The 19420-nt window shown below is 42.5% G+C and overlaps 1 protein-coding gene across 3 annotated transcripts in view; it reads right to left on the reverse strand.

The window, feature by feature from the left end:
• Positions 1–19420, reverse strand: part of SCG3 (secretogranin III) — a 41532-nt gene that overhangs the window by 19565 nt on the left and 2547 nt on the right. For 2 of the 3 annotated variants that reach the window (XM_075133089.1, XM_075133088.1), the window contains exons 5-8: positions 18238–18380; positions 17009–17170; positions 16485–16671; positions 10511–10624 (exon numbers count right to left, since the gene is read on the reverse strand). In XM_075133089.1, coding sequence (XP_074989190.1) covers positions 10511–10624; positions 16485–16671; positions 17009–17170; positions 18238–18380 — 606 coding nt within the window. The remainder of the gene's footprint in view (positions 1–10510; positions 10625–16484; positions 16672–17008; positions 17171–18237; positions 18381–19420) is intronic. The other variant, XM_048867102.2, reaches the window with a different exon arrangement.

The following is a 19420-nucleotide window of genomic DNA, read 5'->3' on the forward strand; positions in this document are numbered from 1 at the left end:
AAACACACAAACATCCACAGAACTCACCCCAGCTACCTAAGAGAACCCTGCTCTTTCCATGATGATAACCTCCCCTGACCGCTACATTCTGCAAGAAACATGGAACTCTCACTCTCAAGGGTGAAGTGTGGGAGAGCAGGAGACAGGGCTTCCTAAAAAAAGTAATGACTATATGTCATGTATGTACACCATGTGGCCAGCAAAACTGCCCCCCGAGGCTGGGGTGTGGCTCCTTCTTACTGTTGATCATCTGTCAGAACACAAGGATCACTGGGAAATTCTGGCAGAGTAAATGTCCAATTCTTACTTAAGCCTTGTGAATTTGTCATGCATGTTTCTGGTACTTCTTCCCAACACACTTATCACCACAATATTTTTACATGTGAACATGTCTCCTTTAGAATCTGCCTGCGTGGTGTCACAACCAAGTGTTTGCAGCTTCACCATTACCACTCATGAGAGTGTCGTGTCAGGTCACATATCCCGGGTGGGGGCATCACGGAATGAATCAGCCAAGAGGGGCAGGCTGGTCTGAAAGGAGACAGATGCAGCCTCACACACTGCTTTCTTGGTAATCAGCAATGAGAAGGAGAGGACACTCTGAGGGGGACATCACAATTAAGAGTTAGTTAGTTTGTTTGTTTGAGGCGGAAGCAGTGTCAGGATTTCCTTTGTTATTCCTGTTTAATCCCCTACCACAAAGGCTGGGCATCAGGCTAACTCCTTTCTGCGGCTCGGGATAGCTAGATGCGGCGCCCTCCAGAGCAGTGGTTCTCAACCTATTTACCATTGTGGGCTGCATATGCAGCTCTCTCTGTGTTGTGTGGGCCACCTCCACACAATATATATACTACCTGTATGGTCCTGAAGATGTCACAGGGGGCCGTAGCCATAAGTGCCGACTCCGTGGGTGCTCCGGGGCTGGAGCACCCACGGGGAAAAATTAGTGGGTACTCTGCACCCAACGGCAGCCAAGCTCCCCACCCCACCTCACCTCCACTCCACCTCCTCCACCTCCCTCACAGCAAGCTCCAGGAGGGAGCAGGGAGGAGTGGGAACATGGCATGCTCAGGGGAGGAGGCAGAGAAGAGCCAGGGCCAGGGAGTGGATTTGGGGAAGGAGTCGAATGGGGCAGGGAGGGGGCGGAGTTGGGGCAGGGACTTCGAGGAAGAGGGTGGAATGGGGGCAGGAGGGGGCAGGGCAGGGGTGGAGTCGGGTGGGGATGGGGGTAAAGGGGGGTCGAGCACCCACCAGTGCCATTACAAACCAGTGCCTATGGCCACAGCTGTGTGCTGATTGGGCCGCAGGTTGAGAACCACATTGGTTAGTCTCTAAGGTGCCACTAGTACTCCTTTTCTTCTTGCGAACACAGACTAACACGGCTGCTACTCTGAAACCTGCTCCAGAGGATTTCAACAACATCACTCTGAGGTTAGCCAGATGGGAAATCTCTCAAGAGCCATATGATGCAATTCCTCCTCCTATCCAAACCTCTCCCTCTGTGGGGCTGCTCATGCTGCCTGGGCAGCCCATTAAGTAACAGTTTGATAGCATGCATCTTGCGAAGGGCACTGGAGTGGGACAGGGGTCATGTAAACCCAGCTGTAACTCAAGGGGAGAAACGTAATTTGGGAAATTCAGATAAATGGCACCCTCCCCCGCCAACATCCTAGTCCTAATCCCACATGTACGGTTTCAGTGCTCAGATGTGCTTACAGAGACACTGACTCCAGGAGGCAGTCCTTACGCTGAGCTGTTAAATAACAACAAAGGGGAAGGAAAATGATCTTTTCACCACAATAAAAAAAAAAAGTGACAGGGTGCAAAGCACTGGGCTTTCAAGAATCAGAGAAACTAAACATCAACAGAGAAGATATTAGGAGATCCAGCAGGGAGAGTGGGAAGAAGTCAGCAAAGGGACATAGAAGAAGAGCCATGGTATTTGCAAGAACAGAGGAATGAAATGTAATATCCTCTTTTTAGTTGAAAGGGTGTTTCATGGGGTTTGGAGAGTCAATGAGGGAGGAGTGGTTCAATGAGAGGGGGCTAGTAATACTGAAACAACTGAAACCTCCCTATAGTAATTCAGCTGATGAGCCTATGGATATGCTATGATCTCACATGTCACTCAGATTTCTCTCTTAGCCCAAGATGTCCATATCTATACACTACAATATGGGGCAAATCCTTTCAGAATCTCAGTGCCATGTCCTAGGCTGGCAGTCACATGCTTTTCAATCTGGGGCTGCCATTGGCTCTTTCTGGAGTCAGATCTGGCACTCTCACCAGACCGAAGAACTCCCACTTGAAGCCTCTGGGGATTTGGGTGGGAAAGAAATGTAGGGTCAGGTCATTATTGGAATTTTTGTTCTGGGACAACCCACACAAGTGCCACACCGTCTCTGGGGAAAGCAGGAAAACCATTTGACTTGTTTTGCTGTTGAATTCAATGCCGTCCCATAGATTGGCCAAGGGAGACTGACCCCCAATGTCCTTCTAGATAAGAGTGGATGGATCCAGACCATCCCTTTGGTGCCTCTTTATGGTGCGAAGGAGTGGATTTGGCCCTCAGGACCCAGGAGGGCTGGCTGACCAACACATCCCTTTTTTGAGATGGAAGACTTAGGGCCAAACTGAGAGGTGACCTACATGGTGGTGAAAGTTAAACATTGGTGAGTGTGTGCATATAAGTAGATGTAATTTATTCGTTGATGGGGCCAGAAGGTTGTAGCAAGAACAGCAACTGGCACTGTGTAATGAGGGGTTTGATAAGGCTTAATTATATTCATGGGGTGCCCTCCTTATGTCACACCTGCTTATACACTCCTGCCACAGCCCCCATCCTTCCTTCCGCTCATCATGTAAGTTACACTCACCAACATGTGTGTATCCTACATTGACAGGGAGGCTTTCACCTGGCAATTCAGATGCAGTAACAGTGGTTGAAAGAGGAACAGGCTGCTGGACACTTTTCTGCTCTCTGCATTACGCTATTGGCCCAGTCCTGATCCAACCTAAGTAGCTGGAAATTTTGCCATTGGTTTCAATGGGAACATGTTCAGGCTCAGTGTCTGGAGTGGCTGTATTGAGGAGTACTGCACAAGCTTGGCAGTGTACTCAGCTGTGTCCTTGTGTCTCCCAATTATAGTCCAGGTTGTGTCTCCTGGGCACTGGTCTGTGTTGTGGTGGAGCTCTGAGGGGCACTGTGCAGGAGGGCCAAGGAAAGAACACCACTTTAGCATCCCAAATGGTAGCAGAGAGAGCATGAGAGCAGCACAGCAAGTCAGTGCCCCCATGGGATCAGAGGTGCATTTCCCCAGGGTCTGAAGGGTTTGGGGTCTGCACTCCCTGTGTCCTCAAAACTTTCCACCAGAGAAAATCTTTGCAGCTGAACCACATGGAGATTCCTGGGTCTTCTTTCCCCTCCTGGTGGGATTTCCTTCAGAGGTACAATTTGGCTCCAATATAGTGTTACAGTAAAATTGTATTATAAGTAATATCTTTAGAGAAAGGACAAACTAGTTTTAAAAACTCCAGGTATGTCCACCCTCATACGGAGGGTGTGTGCCTACCTATAAACCACCCACCCACTGCTGGTATGTCATGTCATTTAGAATCCTTCTCTGAATAGCCCATGAGAAATAAATGACAAGGCGAAGAGGACATGCACAGAGACATCTGTTCATGTCCAGTTCCAACCAAAATAATCTCCTACTCAGTTGTGGAAGGGGCGAGAGAATCTGACAGTGATTCAGAGCTGAAGGAAGGAGGTGTGAAAGAGGTGGCTCTGGCTCAGATTTGAAGTAAGGAGGTGGTTCTGACTCAAATACTATAAATATTGAAGAGATGAAGCCATGTCTACTTTTCCTCAGAACTGGTCTGCTTGTGGTTCTGTGTCCGGCATGTTACAGCTCTCTATATGTGCCACTGCTGCATCACCTCCAACCACAACATGCTAATTGCTTTACTCAGAGCAGGTTAAGAGGGAATCCATCAGAGACAGCAAATCCACAGAACACTTAAACGTGTTTTCCTTCTCACTGCTCTGCTTTCATCTCTCCTCCTTGTCATGTTTCGCTTTTCCCCTTCACACTTCAGTAGCTACTTAGGATGCCGATGAGATGGCACTTGCTCAAAACCCAACCAGTCATCCTGGGTAATAACAGCCAAATCCTCCCATTTATATACCTACGGAATTACAGACGGGGCAATCTGCCTACACATGAATCCTCGTTTCCTCCTATTCTCCCCTTTGTGCCCCACATTCTGCCCAGTCTCTCTCTCTGATTCTGCCTTTGTCCCCTTTCCCTCCTCTGTCTCCAAGCTTTTATCCATGCTACTTGGAGCAGCCTGATATTTCCCACCCACCAAGGCCCTGTCTAGATTGGGAAAACATAACATGAGTTACTTCTGCTCAGGGTACTGTTGCACAGAGCAACATGTTCCCTGACTCCTCCCCTCTCCACCTGGCTCCTTTAATCATGGTCAATCTATATTCCTGGTGCAAAGTTGCCACAAGTGACTATATGGTGGGAGGAAACATACATCCCACAGTATTCTTGTCAGCAAGTTAAAGAAGTGTGGGCTGGATGAATGCACTATAAGGTGGGTAGAAAGTTGGCTAGATTGTCGGGTAGTGATCAATGGCTCCATGTCTAGTTGGCAGCCGGTGTCAAGTGGAGTGCCCCAGGGGTCGGTCCTGGGGCCGGTTTTGTTCAATATCTTCATAAATGATCTGGAGGATGGTGTGGATTGCACTCTCAGCAAACTTGCGGATGATACTAAACTGGGAGGAGTGGTAGATACGCTGGAGGGCAGGGATAGGATACAGAGGGACCTAGACAAATTGAAGGATTGGGCCAAAAGAAATCAGGTTCAATAAGGATAAGTGCAGGGTCCTGCACTTAGGACGGAAGAACCCAATGCACAGCTACAGACTAGGGACCGAATGGCTAGGCAGCAGTTCTGCGGAAAAGGACCTAGGGGTGACAGTGGACGAGGAGCTGGATATGAGTCAGCAGTGTGCCCTTGTTGCCAAGAAGGCCAATGGCATTTTGGGTTGTATAAGTAGGGGCATAGCGAGCAGATCGAGGGACGTGATCGTCCCCCTCTATTCGACATTGGTGAGGCCTCATCTGGAGTACTGTGTCCAGTTTTGGGCCCCACACTACAAGAAGGATGTGGATAAATTGGAAAGAGTCCAGAGAAGGGCAACAAAAATGATTAGGGGTCTGGAACACATGACTTATGAGGAGAGGCTGAGGGAACTGGGATTGTTTAGTCTGCAGAAGAGAAGAATGAGGGGGGATTTGATAGCTGCTTTCAACTACCTGAGAGGTGGATCCAGAGAGGATGGTTCTAGACTATTCTCAGTGGTGGAAGAGGACAGGACAAGAAGTAATGGTCTCAAGTTGCAGTGGGGGAGGCTTAGGTTGGATATTAGGAAAATCTTTTTCACTAGGAGGGTGGTGAAACACTGGAATGCGTTGCCTAGGGAGGTGGTGGAATCTCCTTCCTTAGAAGTTTTTAAGGTCAGGCTTGACAAAGCCCTGGCTGGGATGATTTAATTGGGGATTGGTCCTACTCTTGAGCAGGGGGTTGGACTAGATGACCTCCTGAGGTCCCTTCCAACCCTGATATTCTATGATTCTATGATTCTATACCATGTAGATGCCTTTTCTTATCATCATGCAGACCGTGCCCCCAAATTCCACTTTATGTGGATTCTCTACAAAATTTGCTCCCTTCCATGCTGTACAAAAGCAGGGCATGTAGACCTTAATTTGGATACTGAACATAAACTGACCCACCCAGGTCATCATTGAAGATACAATACAAGACGTCTAGCACCAAAGCATAAGTTTCTCTCACTGGAGCTAAAGGAGTAACTCCATTAGCTGATTGCAATAGTAGGCTATTATCTTCTGTACACTAGCCACTAGAGCAGTGGTTCTCAAACTTTTGTACTGGTGACCCATTTCACACAGCAAGCCTATGAGTGTGACCCCCCCATATAAATTATATAAATTTTTAATATTTAACATTATTATACATGTTGGAGGTGAAGTGGGGTTTGGGGTGGAGGATGACAGCTTGCAACCCCCCCACGAAATAACCCCATGACCCCCTGGGGGGGTCATGACCCCCAGTTCGAGAACCCCTGCACTAGAAGGGATATGATACATTAAGGCAGCATGCTACACAACATAACCTACACTTGGGGGATACATGTGGTTAGAAGTTCATGTGCTAGTGCAGATTTTATTGAATTGGGATGGCAAAGGATAAGATTGCTACCATATTACCCCCATAAATGCAATGCCAAGAGGTAAAATGTAACCCCCTGTTCTCTAAAGAGTATAGGTTAAGTGTTAAGTAATTCATTACCATATTTATATGAACTGGAGCTCTTTTGGGAGCCATGCTATTTGTTTGGGATCCTGGGAGGCTTTCACACTAAATATTTATTAAAACTAGATGATTTTCTTTATGGATTTCACATCAATATAAGAGTGGGATGATAGATTAACCTTCACCCATCTTCATCTGCCCAACCAGAAAGAAGGAAATCCTAGCCTCACAACCAGTTATAAAGCACCATAGTGCAGTTCTGGATTAGCTCCAGATAAATTAAGAACAATTCAACACCTAAAAAAAAAAAAGATTCACCTACATGGAGGTAGCCTTCCACCATATTATCACCAGCAGGGGTGATAATATGGTGGTGGGGAACCCACATGCAACACACTGGAGAGAAGACTCTCGCAGCACACAGAGAAATCCCTTTCTTTGTGCTGTTCAGCCTGTATATATTTATCTCATCCTTATAGACACATGCCTCAGATAGGAGAGACAAGCAATCAAAGGGAAACTCCATCATGCTTCTACTCAGCACAGTGAACGAAAGCTACAGAAGGAAAGTGATATGTTGTTCTTACTCCAATATTAAAATGGTGCATTGCACAAGGATCTGTACAATGTGGCCTTGATCCTGTCCTGCTGAAGTCAATGGTAGTTTTGCCATTAACTTGAACAGGAGATGAGGCCTGTCAGCACCTCTAAGGAGGCCCCTAGCTCCTTCCAGGATTTGGGCCTTTAGTGATCAGTCTCAAACTGTTTGTAGAACATCCAGAATCAGCTAGTTGTTAAAAAAGTAGAAGCCTTATCTTCAAAGTATAAATATAATGAACTATGTGTCCTCTTCGGCATACAATAACCCAACTTCCCCACTCTGAAGGGCTCAAATGTTCCTTTGCATTGTTCAGAAACTGCCTGGATTCAGTCTCTCTGATAGATTTTTCAAAGCAGTCTGGAGGACAGTAGACACACATCTACAATTAGCTTAATGGCCGACAACATGTCTAAATTTCATAGATGGCACTGAAAATCTCAACCTGCCATTTTAAATATTGGATTTTGAGGAATGTATGTTAGAGGGATGTAGACCATCTGCCTATTTGCTTTATTATTTATTAGTTGCTATGGGGCATGAAGTGTAGAGAACAGCTGTCTGCCCTTTCATCTGTGCATCACTTGCATGAATTTTCACCCCAAGTCACTAACATTCCTAGATCTCCCTGCTCCAGAAATTCTGCTGCTCCTCTCCACTCCCCAAGCCAATGAAAATAGATCTCCCATACACCAGAGTTTAATATTTGAAATGTATGCAAGCTTTCTGGAATTTTTCTAAGCCCAGGCAATAAAACTGTACCCTATATCCATGTTGTCCCTTTTACCCTGACACCCTTTATACTCTTTTTTTGGCTGCAAACATTTTTACTAAAATAGCATCCAACCTTCACAGGGCAGGGGTACTCCCCAGAAAGAATTTGTAAAGGGGAAGAGTCTCCCTGGAAACATACTGCAGGGCTTTCACATTGCTGAAGAATTTCCCCCCAAATTGTGGCATCAGTAGTTAAAAAGTGGAGTGTGTTGGGAGGATAGCTGGCATTCTGCCAACCGCAGGACGTTGCCTAGTATGATGTGTTTTGGATGAATGCACATTTTACCTCAGTTTGTTCTAGCTTCTCTTTAATGCTTCTAGACTTGTGCTTTCTGCTAAAGTGCATCACTGGTTTTACATATATAGTGTTTCTTGATGTCTGGCTTCTGCATTATGGATTAGTTACATTACAAGACTTTCAATATGTATTGGTTTTATATATTTAATTATCAATTTTGTTTTTCTCTCCGTGTGTGTGTTTCCCCAGCACCATTCTTCAGCTAGATCCTGTGCAACTTAGGGCTAAACCTAATAGCATCATTCACTGTTGCAGCAAGAAATTTTCCCCCAGAGTGAGATATAGTGATGATGACATAATGCTGTGGTTTCAAATCCCAAACCAGTGGTTACTGGTAGATGCATTTAAACTCACTGCCTCTATGTCCATGGAAGACACAAAAGCTTATGACTTGATTTAATAAATGATTTATTATTTTTAATATATAATTCAGGGATGTAGTTTCCACATGGCTTCAGTCATAAGACAGGCAAAAGTAATTTATGCAGCTTAATGGTGTAGTAAAACAGGGTGAGAATATAGTTCCATCTGCTCAGATACTCTAAGTATTTCCTCCTTTGTCAAGCAACATGGGATTTGATACTGCCACCTAATTCTGGTCAGAGGGAGAAATTAAATAGCTGTGTTTTTTTTTTAATAAAGGCAATTTTTTCTTCTGACACATTTATAATAATTGTATTTTTTACTGTGTATGTGTTATACATTGAGCCCATATCAGTAGCACCTAGACGTCACTAAATAGCACTTGTACATATGGCAGAATTTACATGTATATTAAATCATTTTGTAATGTTTAGATGTATAACATTGACTATGCCACTATACCAAGCTAATATTCTCATATGTTTTCTATCCTTGAACTCTTGAAAATATTTGCTCAATCAATGAAGGTCAAATTTAAACTCATTTCTCAAGTCAGTCAACAGTAAATCTAAAAAAAGATTACCACAGAAGCAACTTGAGACCTATGGAAGAGCTTTTTCCATTACAGTAAATTGCTTTGATGGAGCACAAAAAAATCTCTCTCTCTGTCTCTCTACAAATCACAGGTTTGCGAGGCATAACCTGACTACATCAGTTGCTAGAATATGTTTTGTCACCAAAAACTCTTAACCTAATCCCTGTCCTCTTCCCCACTGTGTCATCCTGGCAATTTGTTTCCAGGATTGAAGTATTTATATACCCAAAGAAAAGCCAATTTGAACAAATGTCCTAAATATTAATAGGCTAAATGTGTCCCCAGTGTAACTCCATTGACTTCAGTGGAGTTAGATTAGAGATAAAATGAGCCAATTATGTTTTACATGACACTATGGTGAAAAGCATACAAGCCACACTATCTCCATTTGCAACGACGATAGTGAAACCTCCACAGTACTTATATCAACCACTTTATTGTATGTGGCACCTTGAATACACATACAGAGACTGTGCAGTAAAGGACCAAATACTGACAGATGTTGTCTGAACATATGATGCTTTTAGCAGCCCACTAGAATGGAGTGCAAGACTTGTCCAGGGATTTACTACATTATTTAGAGTACAAAAATAATCATGCAGTGTATTTTCATTATGAGCTACAGTACTGTCTGTGACCAGGTTATTGATAACAAATCCATGCAATTAAAGTAGGATCCAGTAATCAGATATCTGCAACTGTCCACGTCATACAAGGCTATGGTCTCCATGAAAGGTCACTGCTGATCCTGGCTCTGTGACAGGCTGATTTATTTAGCTGAAAGGTCAAAAACTTATTATGCAAAACCAGACCAGGAATAGTTGAGAAAGTGACGGATCGAGGAGAGCTCATGTAGATGAGCCCCCCTCCTGCATCCCTGGCTGCTCAGTTTGAATGGCTATGAATGCTTAATGTACAAGAGCATGTGATGCCAAAAGAGGAGGTTTATGAGGGAGAGTTTGTATCATTCCAAGATCTCTCACAGAAAAGGGAGTTTGCATAGCCAAGAGTGATATGAAGGGGTTCTGGGAGCCAGCAGGCTCATAGCTTATGGCTGAGCTGTGACCCAAAGTTACAGTGCAGCAAACTTGACAGATGGTGGGATATTTACGTGATCCAGGTCCCCAGAGTTAGGCCCACTCTTCTATAGGTGTTTCTGGATGGCAGAATAAAGGTCCCAATATGTAGTATTTCTTTTGGGAAAATATAAGGGCCTGATTCATCACCAGTGTAATGCCACTGAAATCAGTGGAGTTACACCAGTGTCAAAATGGAGTAACACTGCAGTGAATTAGCCTCTAAATTTACATTTGATTGATAACCTTTCATTTCATAAGACGAAAACAGTGAAACATATGAAATTCAATACTGTTGTGAAGAATGATCATAAAAGTGATGCCTCAATATTCTGAGTGATCATGCCTGAAATAAGACTGGCATCAAGTGGGATGACAATATAATTATCACTGTTAGTGGTATAAGAATTTAGGATGAATAACGTTATTATAAAGAGTAAAGTATGTGCTCTTACCCAGATACGAAACACCTTCTTCTGGTGTGATTGTTCCATATTTAACCATCATCTTCACAAAATCAATCAGTGTCTTCATGATAGTTATCAGGGTTTCTTTTTCTTTTGCCTCCTCTGTGTTAAGGGACAAAGCAAACCATAAGGAGTCAGAACTATGGCCAAGAGATTCAGTCCTGAAAACTTTCTGTCAAGTTCACGGATAAAAAACATGTCCTGGTCATGAAAAGAAAAGGCTGAGATGGCTTAGTGAAGAGGAGAGGTGTCCCATGTCTTATGTAATGAACTAAAACTGCTCCTTCAAAGCTGTTATGGCCTGCTGCGGAAAAAAGTACTGTAGAGATCTAGTCAGGCCCAAATCTATTTCCCAGTAGCAGAACCAGAACAACTTTACAAAGCCCCTGAGTTACAAAGCTGTACGGACTGCATCTTATTCTGAGGAGTTATTCACCCTCAGAAGCTGCCAGTTGCTCCGTTACCCAATTTCACTCGTTCTGTAGGGCACAGTCCATGACTTCATTTGGGGTTGTCAGCAGGGGAGCCTCCCCAATATCTGATATGGAAGGATGGGCTCTTCTCACCAGGAATCACAATGGACTCCGCAGCCCAGAGCGTATGTCCCTGGCTGCAACCTTCAGAATAATGATTGTCACTTAGGCCTAGATTTTTAAATGTATTTAGGTGTTGCTGTGCTCAGCATCACAAAGCCAAACAGATTCAGGAACCTAAATATAACTTTCAAAAGGGATTTAGGCACTTAGAAGTCTAATCCTAGGGACAATCAATTAGGCATGGTGATGCTGAGTGCAGCAGTGCATCAGTACCTTTAAAAATCTTGGCCTTAGCTTTTCTATAGAGCTTTTTGTCTGTGTTTCTCAAAGCACTTTACAAAGGAGGGCAAGTATCATTATCTCTATTTTACAGATGAGGAAACTAAGGGCATGTTTACACTGCAGCAGGAAGTGACTGACTCATGCTAGCAGGGCTCAAGCTAGCACATGAAAAATAGCAAGTATGGAAGTGACTTTGGCAGCAGCTCAGGCTCTCAAGCCCACCTGACCCCCCTCACGTGTGATCTTGGGTGGCTAGCCTGGGTCTCTGATAGAACTGCCATGTCCACACTGCTATCTTTAATGTACTAGCTTGAGTCTACCTACCTACCTGCCCTTGGAGGCTTACTCTCAGCTTCAGTGTAGACGTACCCTGAGGTAAAGTGACAATGGTCACCCAGTGGGCCAGGGACAGAGGTGGGACTAGAACCCAGGTTTTCTGACTGCCAGTCCACTTCCCTAGCCACTGGACCACATACCTCTCCCCATCTTCTTATTTAGCTGTGAAGAACCTATCACAGTACTGGCATTATATCCTACCCTGCACTAGCAAGATAGCTCAGAGACTCTCTGCTTGGGCGCTACTCCTCTGCTCTCCCCAAACATATGACTCAGAAGAGTGAGCCCTAAATTGTCAGCCTGACACAGAGTGGGTTACATGAAAACAAAACTATATTTTACCACTTTAAAGTCTATTTACTTAGTCACATCAAGAAGATTGGTCTTCAATGACAATTACATTATTTTCTCATAGTGACATTCACTCCTGTGCAGAGGGGTAGCATAAGCACTTACATACCATGTAAGTCCTCAAAACAGGGATGCTCCTCTGTATTTCACCCTCAGTGCGTAGCTCTGAAAGCTGATGTCAATGTAGATATAAATATGTTTTCACTTACTGGTACTTTTACTTGAAACTCCTACAGAATGTGATGGCTGCATTCTCCCCTCAAGCAAAGACAGTAAAATCAACTGTCTGCTTATTATTTAGAACTTGAATCACTAGTCTTCGTACCTACACTACAGGGCTTTTTTCTTTAACTAAACAGACCTTAAAAAAGCCCTAGATCTAGGATGCATGGAGTTTATTTATTCATTTATACATGGCAATAATTGCAGTAGCATCTGGATCCTTCACTTGAATTAAAAACATATCGTTAAAATAAATATTACAATCCACATAGCCTACTCCACTTCCATTGACGATTGATGGTGAATGATTGGATGGAACTTAATGCACTGACTTGGCAGCTGAGAGGGAAATGTCATCCAGTGAATTTTTCTTATCTGGATTTAGCATGGATACATGGGTCTTAAGCGATCTGCATCATTTAAAACACTTCAGCTTTAATGGGAGAGGAAATCCTGTACTGGCAGGATTAGGACCCTAATTTACAGTGCCCTCAATGCTACAACTCAATAATACCATTTAAAAAACAATCTGAAGGTCCTGATAACTGAGGGCTGAACAAGTCTTACACTATAAAGTCTCAATTTATACATAAAATGAGCTTGATGTTTCAATAATGCATATTCCACAGTCCTGGGGTGTTCTTTTACAGGTCTCATGTCCATTATATTTAACTTCCCAGCCCTAATTATACTCCAAAGAGAACTGAAGCCAAAAAAAGAAACAAAAGCAGTAAGCTTCTTGCTCTAATGAGTAATTTCTGCATGTTTCTAAGGGGATAAACTCACAGAAATATGGCTGTAAATTGAAGCTGCCTGGCCGTGGAGGTGTGGATCTACACTACTGGCTCTTCATCCAAGTGTTAACCAAAACATGAGACTGGAAATAGTGGCTGGAAGAGAAAAGGCTTGAGAGGGTGAGATTACGCCACCTAACAGGGTTAGCCTAATGGAAGTAAGGGCAGGCTTTGTTGTAGAGCGCTCTCTCACACACCCCCCGCCCCAAATTCCCTGTTTAATATCTCCGGGGCAAATCCTATTCCCAGTGTGGGATACTGGGGCAGGCGGGGTGGTGGTGGGGAGGGGGAGGACGGATGACAAGAGGAATCATCCCCCAGCTAGAGTTTGGCAGTGGAATCATTCTGAGATTATTATGAGGTTATTATTGCAGCCTGTGGACTTCAGCAGTCTTCACTGCTGTTGTGCCATCCCCCACTCAGTGGAAGTTAGGCTGGAGGACTAGCTCCCAGAACCCTTTTGTGCACTGAGGTGCAGGAGATCCCGCTGAGTCATGCTTCCCTATATGGAGGGGGTGCAAACACTTCCACTGTGCAGCAAAACTGCATCGGTTCCACTGTTCTCAAAGCCTGATGTGACTGCAGGAGGTAAAGGGGATACAGAAGGAGTTTCCTTTATTTGAATTATCATATTGTGCCATTAGGTGGAGAGTTAACTGAAGTACTCCCCTATCTGTTGTTGCATTGGCTTGTTGCTAGTCCTCTTGTGTTGTACAGCGTAAGATATAGTTATTCAGAAGTCATCAGGACTTTTCCTAACATAGACAGGGCAATTTTGACTCAGTAATCCAGAACATAAGGAAAGACCTTAAATCCCATGTTCTGTTAGCCCTCTGTTTTTGTAGTAGAACAAGCACTAGTAAATGATTATATCTGCAAAACTACAGTATCTGTTCCGAACGCTGCCTTAGGTATCCCAGCTTCATGTTTCCAGCAATTAGAAACATCTTTCTCAATCTTCCTTTGAGTAATAAAGGCTCAGGATAAAAAAAGTCTCATTTTTTTCTCAAGACAAGACTAGAAGATCAGGGATTAAAGGTCTGATGCAAAGTGGATTGAAGCTAATAGAAAGACACCCAGGCTTTGAAGCAGACCCCAAATTTTAGTCCATCAAGCACAGGTAGTTGGATGAAGATTTTCCATTGTGAGTAAAGTTGGGATGTGAGAAAAACATGAGATCCTGACACTTGATACAATGTGAGAGATTTAAAACCAAAAAAACTAGCCTTTGAAATCCCCGAAATGCTTAACAAGAAAATTTATCCAGGATAAAAATAACATCCAGATATGTACAGAAATTGTAGTAGAAAATTTATTCTTGCACCAGAAATGTATATCCTTCCAAGAACTAAAAGATAAAAAACAATCTGGAGGCCAGAGAGTTGTCCAGGTACAATCAGCTGAAAGCTGCACCCAGGGTTAATTGTACGTTGTCTGAAATGTTCAAGAATCTAATTTACAAGTGGTCTTATCCTCCAGCAATCATAATGAACATCTTATACCTACAACTGGATAGCAGACCTTGAGGTCAAAACTCCTTGTGATGGGAAATTATTTTTGGGGAGCAAGAATTAATGACTTTTTTAAAAAGGCTTGGAATAACATCTGTTCCTTATGCTATAGAGTAGCCAGGGGTTGCCATGAAATTAATAAATTTTAATACTCTGGCAAAAAAATTACTGGACCCCTGGAGAACTTCACAGGCTTGGACTCAAGGATTCTAATCTTTTCTGTCAATGCTTGTAAGGTGCAGGGACAAAGCAGCATGTGTCTCAGGACTGTCCAATGAAGAATACTGGAAGAAAATATAATTCTTTAAAGGCACGTCTTAGAAAAAGATATGAACATGGCAATGCCACTTTGTATATGGGAAACTCATATCAGATCCATGGGCTCACAAAGGGAGACAAAGTGTCTCAAGAGAAGTTTATGGATTGCCACAAGGGTATGACTCACATATTGGAAAGATGTATCTGCACATTCAGCGTTGGGGTGGATCCTGACCATCTCAGAGCCTGCTTCTTAGCCAGCGATTTTCATGATAAATGGAAGCTAAAGTTAGAGCTAAATTTAACAGTGTCCATATATCCTACTTTCTTGCCCATATGTACCCCCTAAATGACTTTCCTCATTACTTTTGCTCCTCATTCTTCTCTGCTCCATTCTATCACAGTTACATACCAAACAAGTCATTGCTATTTTTGCCTCAGCAGCATGAAACTCATCCACCCCCACACAGTTATGTGCATGGCCTTCCGCATGCCAGATTGTCACTAATGTACACAATGAGGAATCAGGTCCACTGTCAGGCAGGGCTAGGTGGAAACACTTTCCCTGCCTGAGCAGGTTTTTACATTGCTGCCTGTAAGTCAACACACAGCTGCAGGGTGTGATTGCATCTTCTCTCTCGTGGTTTGATACAGGCTGGTGGGGAGGAAGGTGGGATACAAGAAGATATAGAGACATATGCGAGGGCTGGTGCCCAGTTCCTTGTTCTTGACAATCTACTGAGGCACACAGGTCCCCCTCTGCTCTGTAGGCAGAGAGAGGAAATAGGAAGAACCACCACCTCAGGCTACCCAGAGGAAGAGAACAAAAAGAAGAACCCAAGCCTTCTGGAATGGACCAGGGGAAAAATCCCCTCTGGTTCCTGCTTCCCACTCATTGCCTGTGGAGATGGGTTGGGAGAGGATCCAGACTCCAGCAGAAAGAGGAATCTGCAGAGTAAGTGGTTGCTGGCTAAGATGGGGAGAGAGAGAGAATGTTGCTGGCTGGGGGGGAATAAGAGTGGGCGTGAGACCGAGTGTGTGCTGACAGTGTCTGTGGCTAGGTGCCACAATCTAGCTCATAATAAACTGGGACAGAATAATGCCTAACTCCAGAATAGCAAGAAGTGATTCAGGGCTTTCACTGCAATGTCTAACAAAGTCTGTGGTTTTGTGAATAGGGTGGGGAGGTTAAGGCCAATTTACCGGCACGATCATTGTGTTGATGATAATGTAGCCTGATTCACTTTTTGTATCTCCCTTAGCTTAGGAGACAAGGGTGTTACTGGAAATATCTCTGGGTAAAACAACTTGCCATCTCTTTCAGCTTACATCTTAGCGGGAGGAGATGTACAGAATACGAATTCAAGGCTCCTGGGTCTCATAACACATGCCTGGTGGGGCTGCAGAGGTAGCATACTTTGCACCTGGTGAATGAAGTTCATCACATCAGTCTCTCTAGCTGATCTAGAAGTGAGGGTGATGGGATCCAAAGGGAGTTGCATTCAGCCTTCTCATCTTAAGGAAAGTCCTTAAGATATGGGGCTTTGAATTTAGAGGGAAGGGGATTTCAAGCTGAGAGGAAGAAAATGGGGGAATCTTTTTTACTAAATTTTACTAAATTTTTTTACTAAATATTTCTATAAACACATGACAGAGAAAATATAGAGATTACCTGAGTTAAGACTTTTTAGTAGTCCATAAAAGTTTGGGAAATACTGGAGGTCCTCAAAATTATCCTCAGAAGGCAGCTCGTTTCTTCTTTCCAAGACACTGGAGGAGGGCCAGGTATTATCCAAAGTATCATCAATTTCTCCATTCATAACACCAACTTGATCAGCAATGTTTGGTGTCTCCACAAACAACATTGAAAAATAAAAAAATATATAAGTACATGGATATGGATGATGTCATTAAAAGACCAACAAACAGCATCATTTTCTTATGCTGGGTCTCAAGTAGAGCCAGCATTTCTGTAATTAGAAGGAGGTCAATGAGTTACTCGGTTATTCCAATTTTGGATCTTGTTATAAACTTTTATGTAATGCATTGCTCATATTTTCTAGTTGCTGGCATTTCTTTAAAAATCTTTCTATCGTTTCCAAATTGAACTAATTATTCCCTGAAGCACAGAACAGTGCATTGGTCTTCTCAGACTATTTGGTAAGTGTGTCAAAACAATTAGCTAACAATAATTACCATTTTTTCCTCCTGCTTTTCTTTTGTATCACTGTCTGTTCTGCTTGGAGGGTAATCAAGATCTTCTGACTCCTTCTCACGATCTTTCGCTTCATTAGCAATTAACTGCTGTAAAACCTCAGCCACTTCATCCTCTAATGTATAGGCCTGGCTCTCTGTGATCTGTTAATAATTTAATAATAGGATTTGTTTTTTCTTAAATTTAATATGTAATTTGAGAATTGAACTTTATAAACTGATCTTATGTTAGTTAGTTACTTAGCTAGCTTGCTTCAAGACTGAATGTAGCCAAATTAAGTTAAAAACCTACACAGACATTTTCCCTCATGAAATAGAGGACTGGCTTTTGCTATATATCAGTACAGTGCCAAGCACAATGGGTCACTGAGCTGATTGTAGCATGTAGATGCTATTAAGAAAGAATACATATTTGATAAAGTACAGTTACATAAAGATGGAAAATAAAGTCAATTGTCCACAGCTCCACTAAAATGCATTTGCTCTTTTATGTTACTTCTTAACAACTATTTTTTGAGCCTGGACTCAGTCCTGCAACTGTTCCACACAGATCTCCCATTCAAATTGGTGGGAGTTCAGCATGCAGCAACTGGAGGTTTAATAGGACAGATAATAGTACTATTAGATTAAAACATAAGGACTGGGTAGAGCAGTAGGTTAAAACACCAGCCCGTCATCTCTGGAGATCTAGAATCAAATCCATTTTATGCCATAAATCAACAATAACCAGCAGCACTTATTGCGCCAGATTCTCAGCTGGTGTAAATCACTGTAGTGTCACTGAAGTCAATGGAGCTATGCTGATTTACACCATTTGGAGCATCGTTTACAAAAATCACAAGGCACTTGACAATACAAAAGAATTCAATGAAAACAAAAAGTGAAATGGAAGTAAAAATGAATATGCTGCTTTCCTTCTTGTCCTCAGTGGACTTTTATTTACACACCATAAAACCATTTTACAACTTGGCATCTTTCATAGCAAAGCTCAGGACTGGAATAGCAGGGTTATTGCAGGATAAGATTGATGTGCAATGGCACAATTGAATTGAGAAGCTTGCTTATAGCCTGACTCACACGCTTCCTGATTCAAGCCAGTGTCATTAACTTTTCAGTTGCACAGACACCGCATTCAGCCCAACTATTAAAAAAAGAAGTAAGGGGAAATAAACTGACAAAATAGCTAGATGAAATGACAACAGGAAACTTACTAGACCCAGATTTAGAAGCTTTGAGACAATTTTGTCAAATACTCCTCTATCATTTTCCTCATAAATTCTCGTGGCAATCTTCTGGACAATGTCTTCAGCAGTTAAGGGAGTGCCATCTAACTGATGAAGACCATCTGGATCATCTAAAAGAATTACAATTTAACTATTTACTGAACATCTCTTTTTCATTTGATTTAGATATCATTTAAAAAAATATCTGTACGTTGCTTTCTCCTTTCAACACAAACATCCACTTTTCTCCAAATGTTGAAGTAGGGTTACAGTTATGCTTTGCCACAGTGTTTTGTAAAGCATTATATCAATAACAATACAATGATCTTAACACACAAGTGCTTACCCTCTTCTGAAAAATGCCTTTCTCTGGCTGAAGCTTTCTAATAAGCACAGGGAAATATATTCAATTGATGTTTGTAGAAAAGTACTTTAAAATGATATACCATTGCTCCCGTATATGCTTGCGTTGTTGGTATTTTATTTTAATCATATGGCTTTGTAGAACAAAACAGGTCATGTTGTTTTTTCCTGTTGGGATTTCAGTAAATCAAAGGTTCAATCCTGCAATCCTTACTTATGCAAATAATGCCATTCTAAGCCAATGCGACAGTGAATATGATGAGCAGGCTTTGACCCATGACCAGTCGGTTTTGGTATAAATATAAATCACCTTGAGCCAAATACTGCTTACCTTACTCATAGGACTTACTTAACCCACTGAAGTCAATGAACTACTCCTTCAAGTAAAGCAGGCATAATCTGGTCCTAAATCATTTTTCCTTCTCCACTGTGTGAAAAATAACTAATGTGCTAAATAATAGACTTAATATCTGAAATAAACAGGTATGCAAAGTAGGTAATTCTATATCACTAATACATACTTTCTTTTTACTAATTTAAATTTATGTTTTTATTTTTAAAGTGGTTTTGAGGTATAACACCATCAGGATACCCCTGCCACTGAATATGAAAGCTCTAAAACTATGCAGATTACACATTTGGAGCAAATCTATGCAAGTTGTCTGTGAAAATTGCCAATAATTGTAGGTTTCAGAGTAGCAGCCCTGTTAGTCTGTATCTGCAAAAAGAAAAGGAGGACTTGTGGCACCTTAGAGACTAACAAATTTAAGCTGTAGCTCACAGAAGCTTATGCTCAAATAAATATGTT

The sequence above is a fragment of the Caretta caretta genome, chromosome 10 (genome assembly GCF_965140235.1).
Source record: "Caretta caretta isolate rCarCar2 chromosome 10, rCarCar1.hap1, whole genome shotgun sequence".
NCBI lineage: Eukaryota > Metazoa > Chordata > Testudines > Cheloniidae > Caretta > Caretta caretta.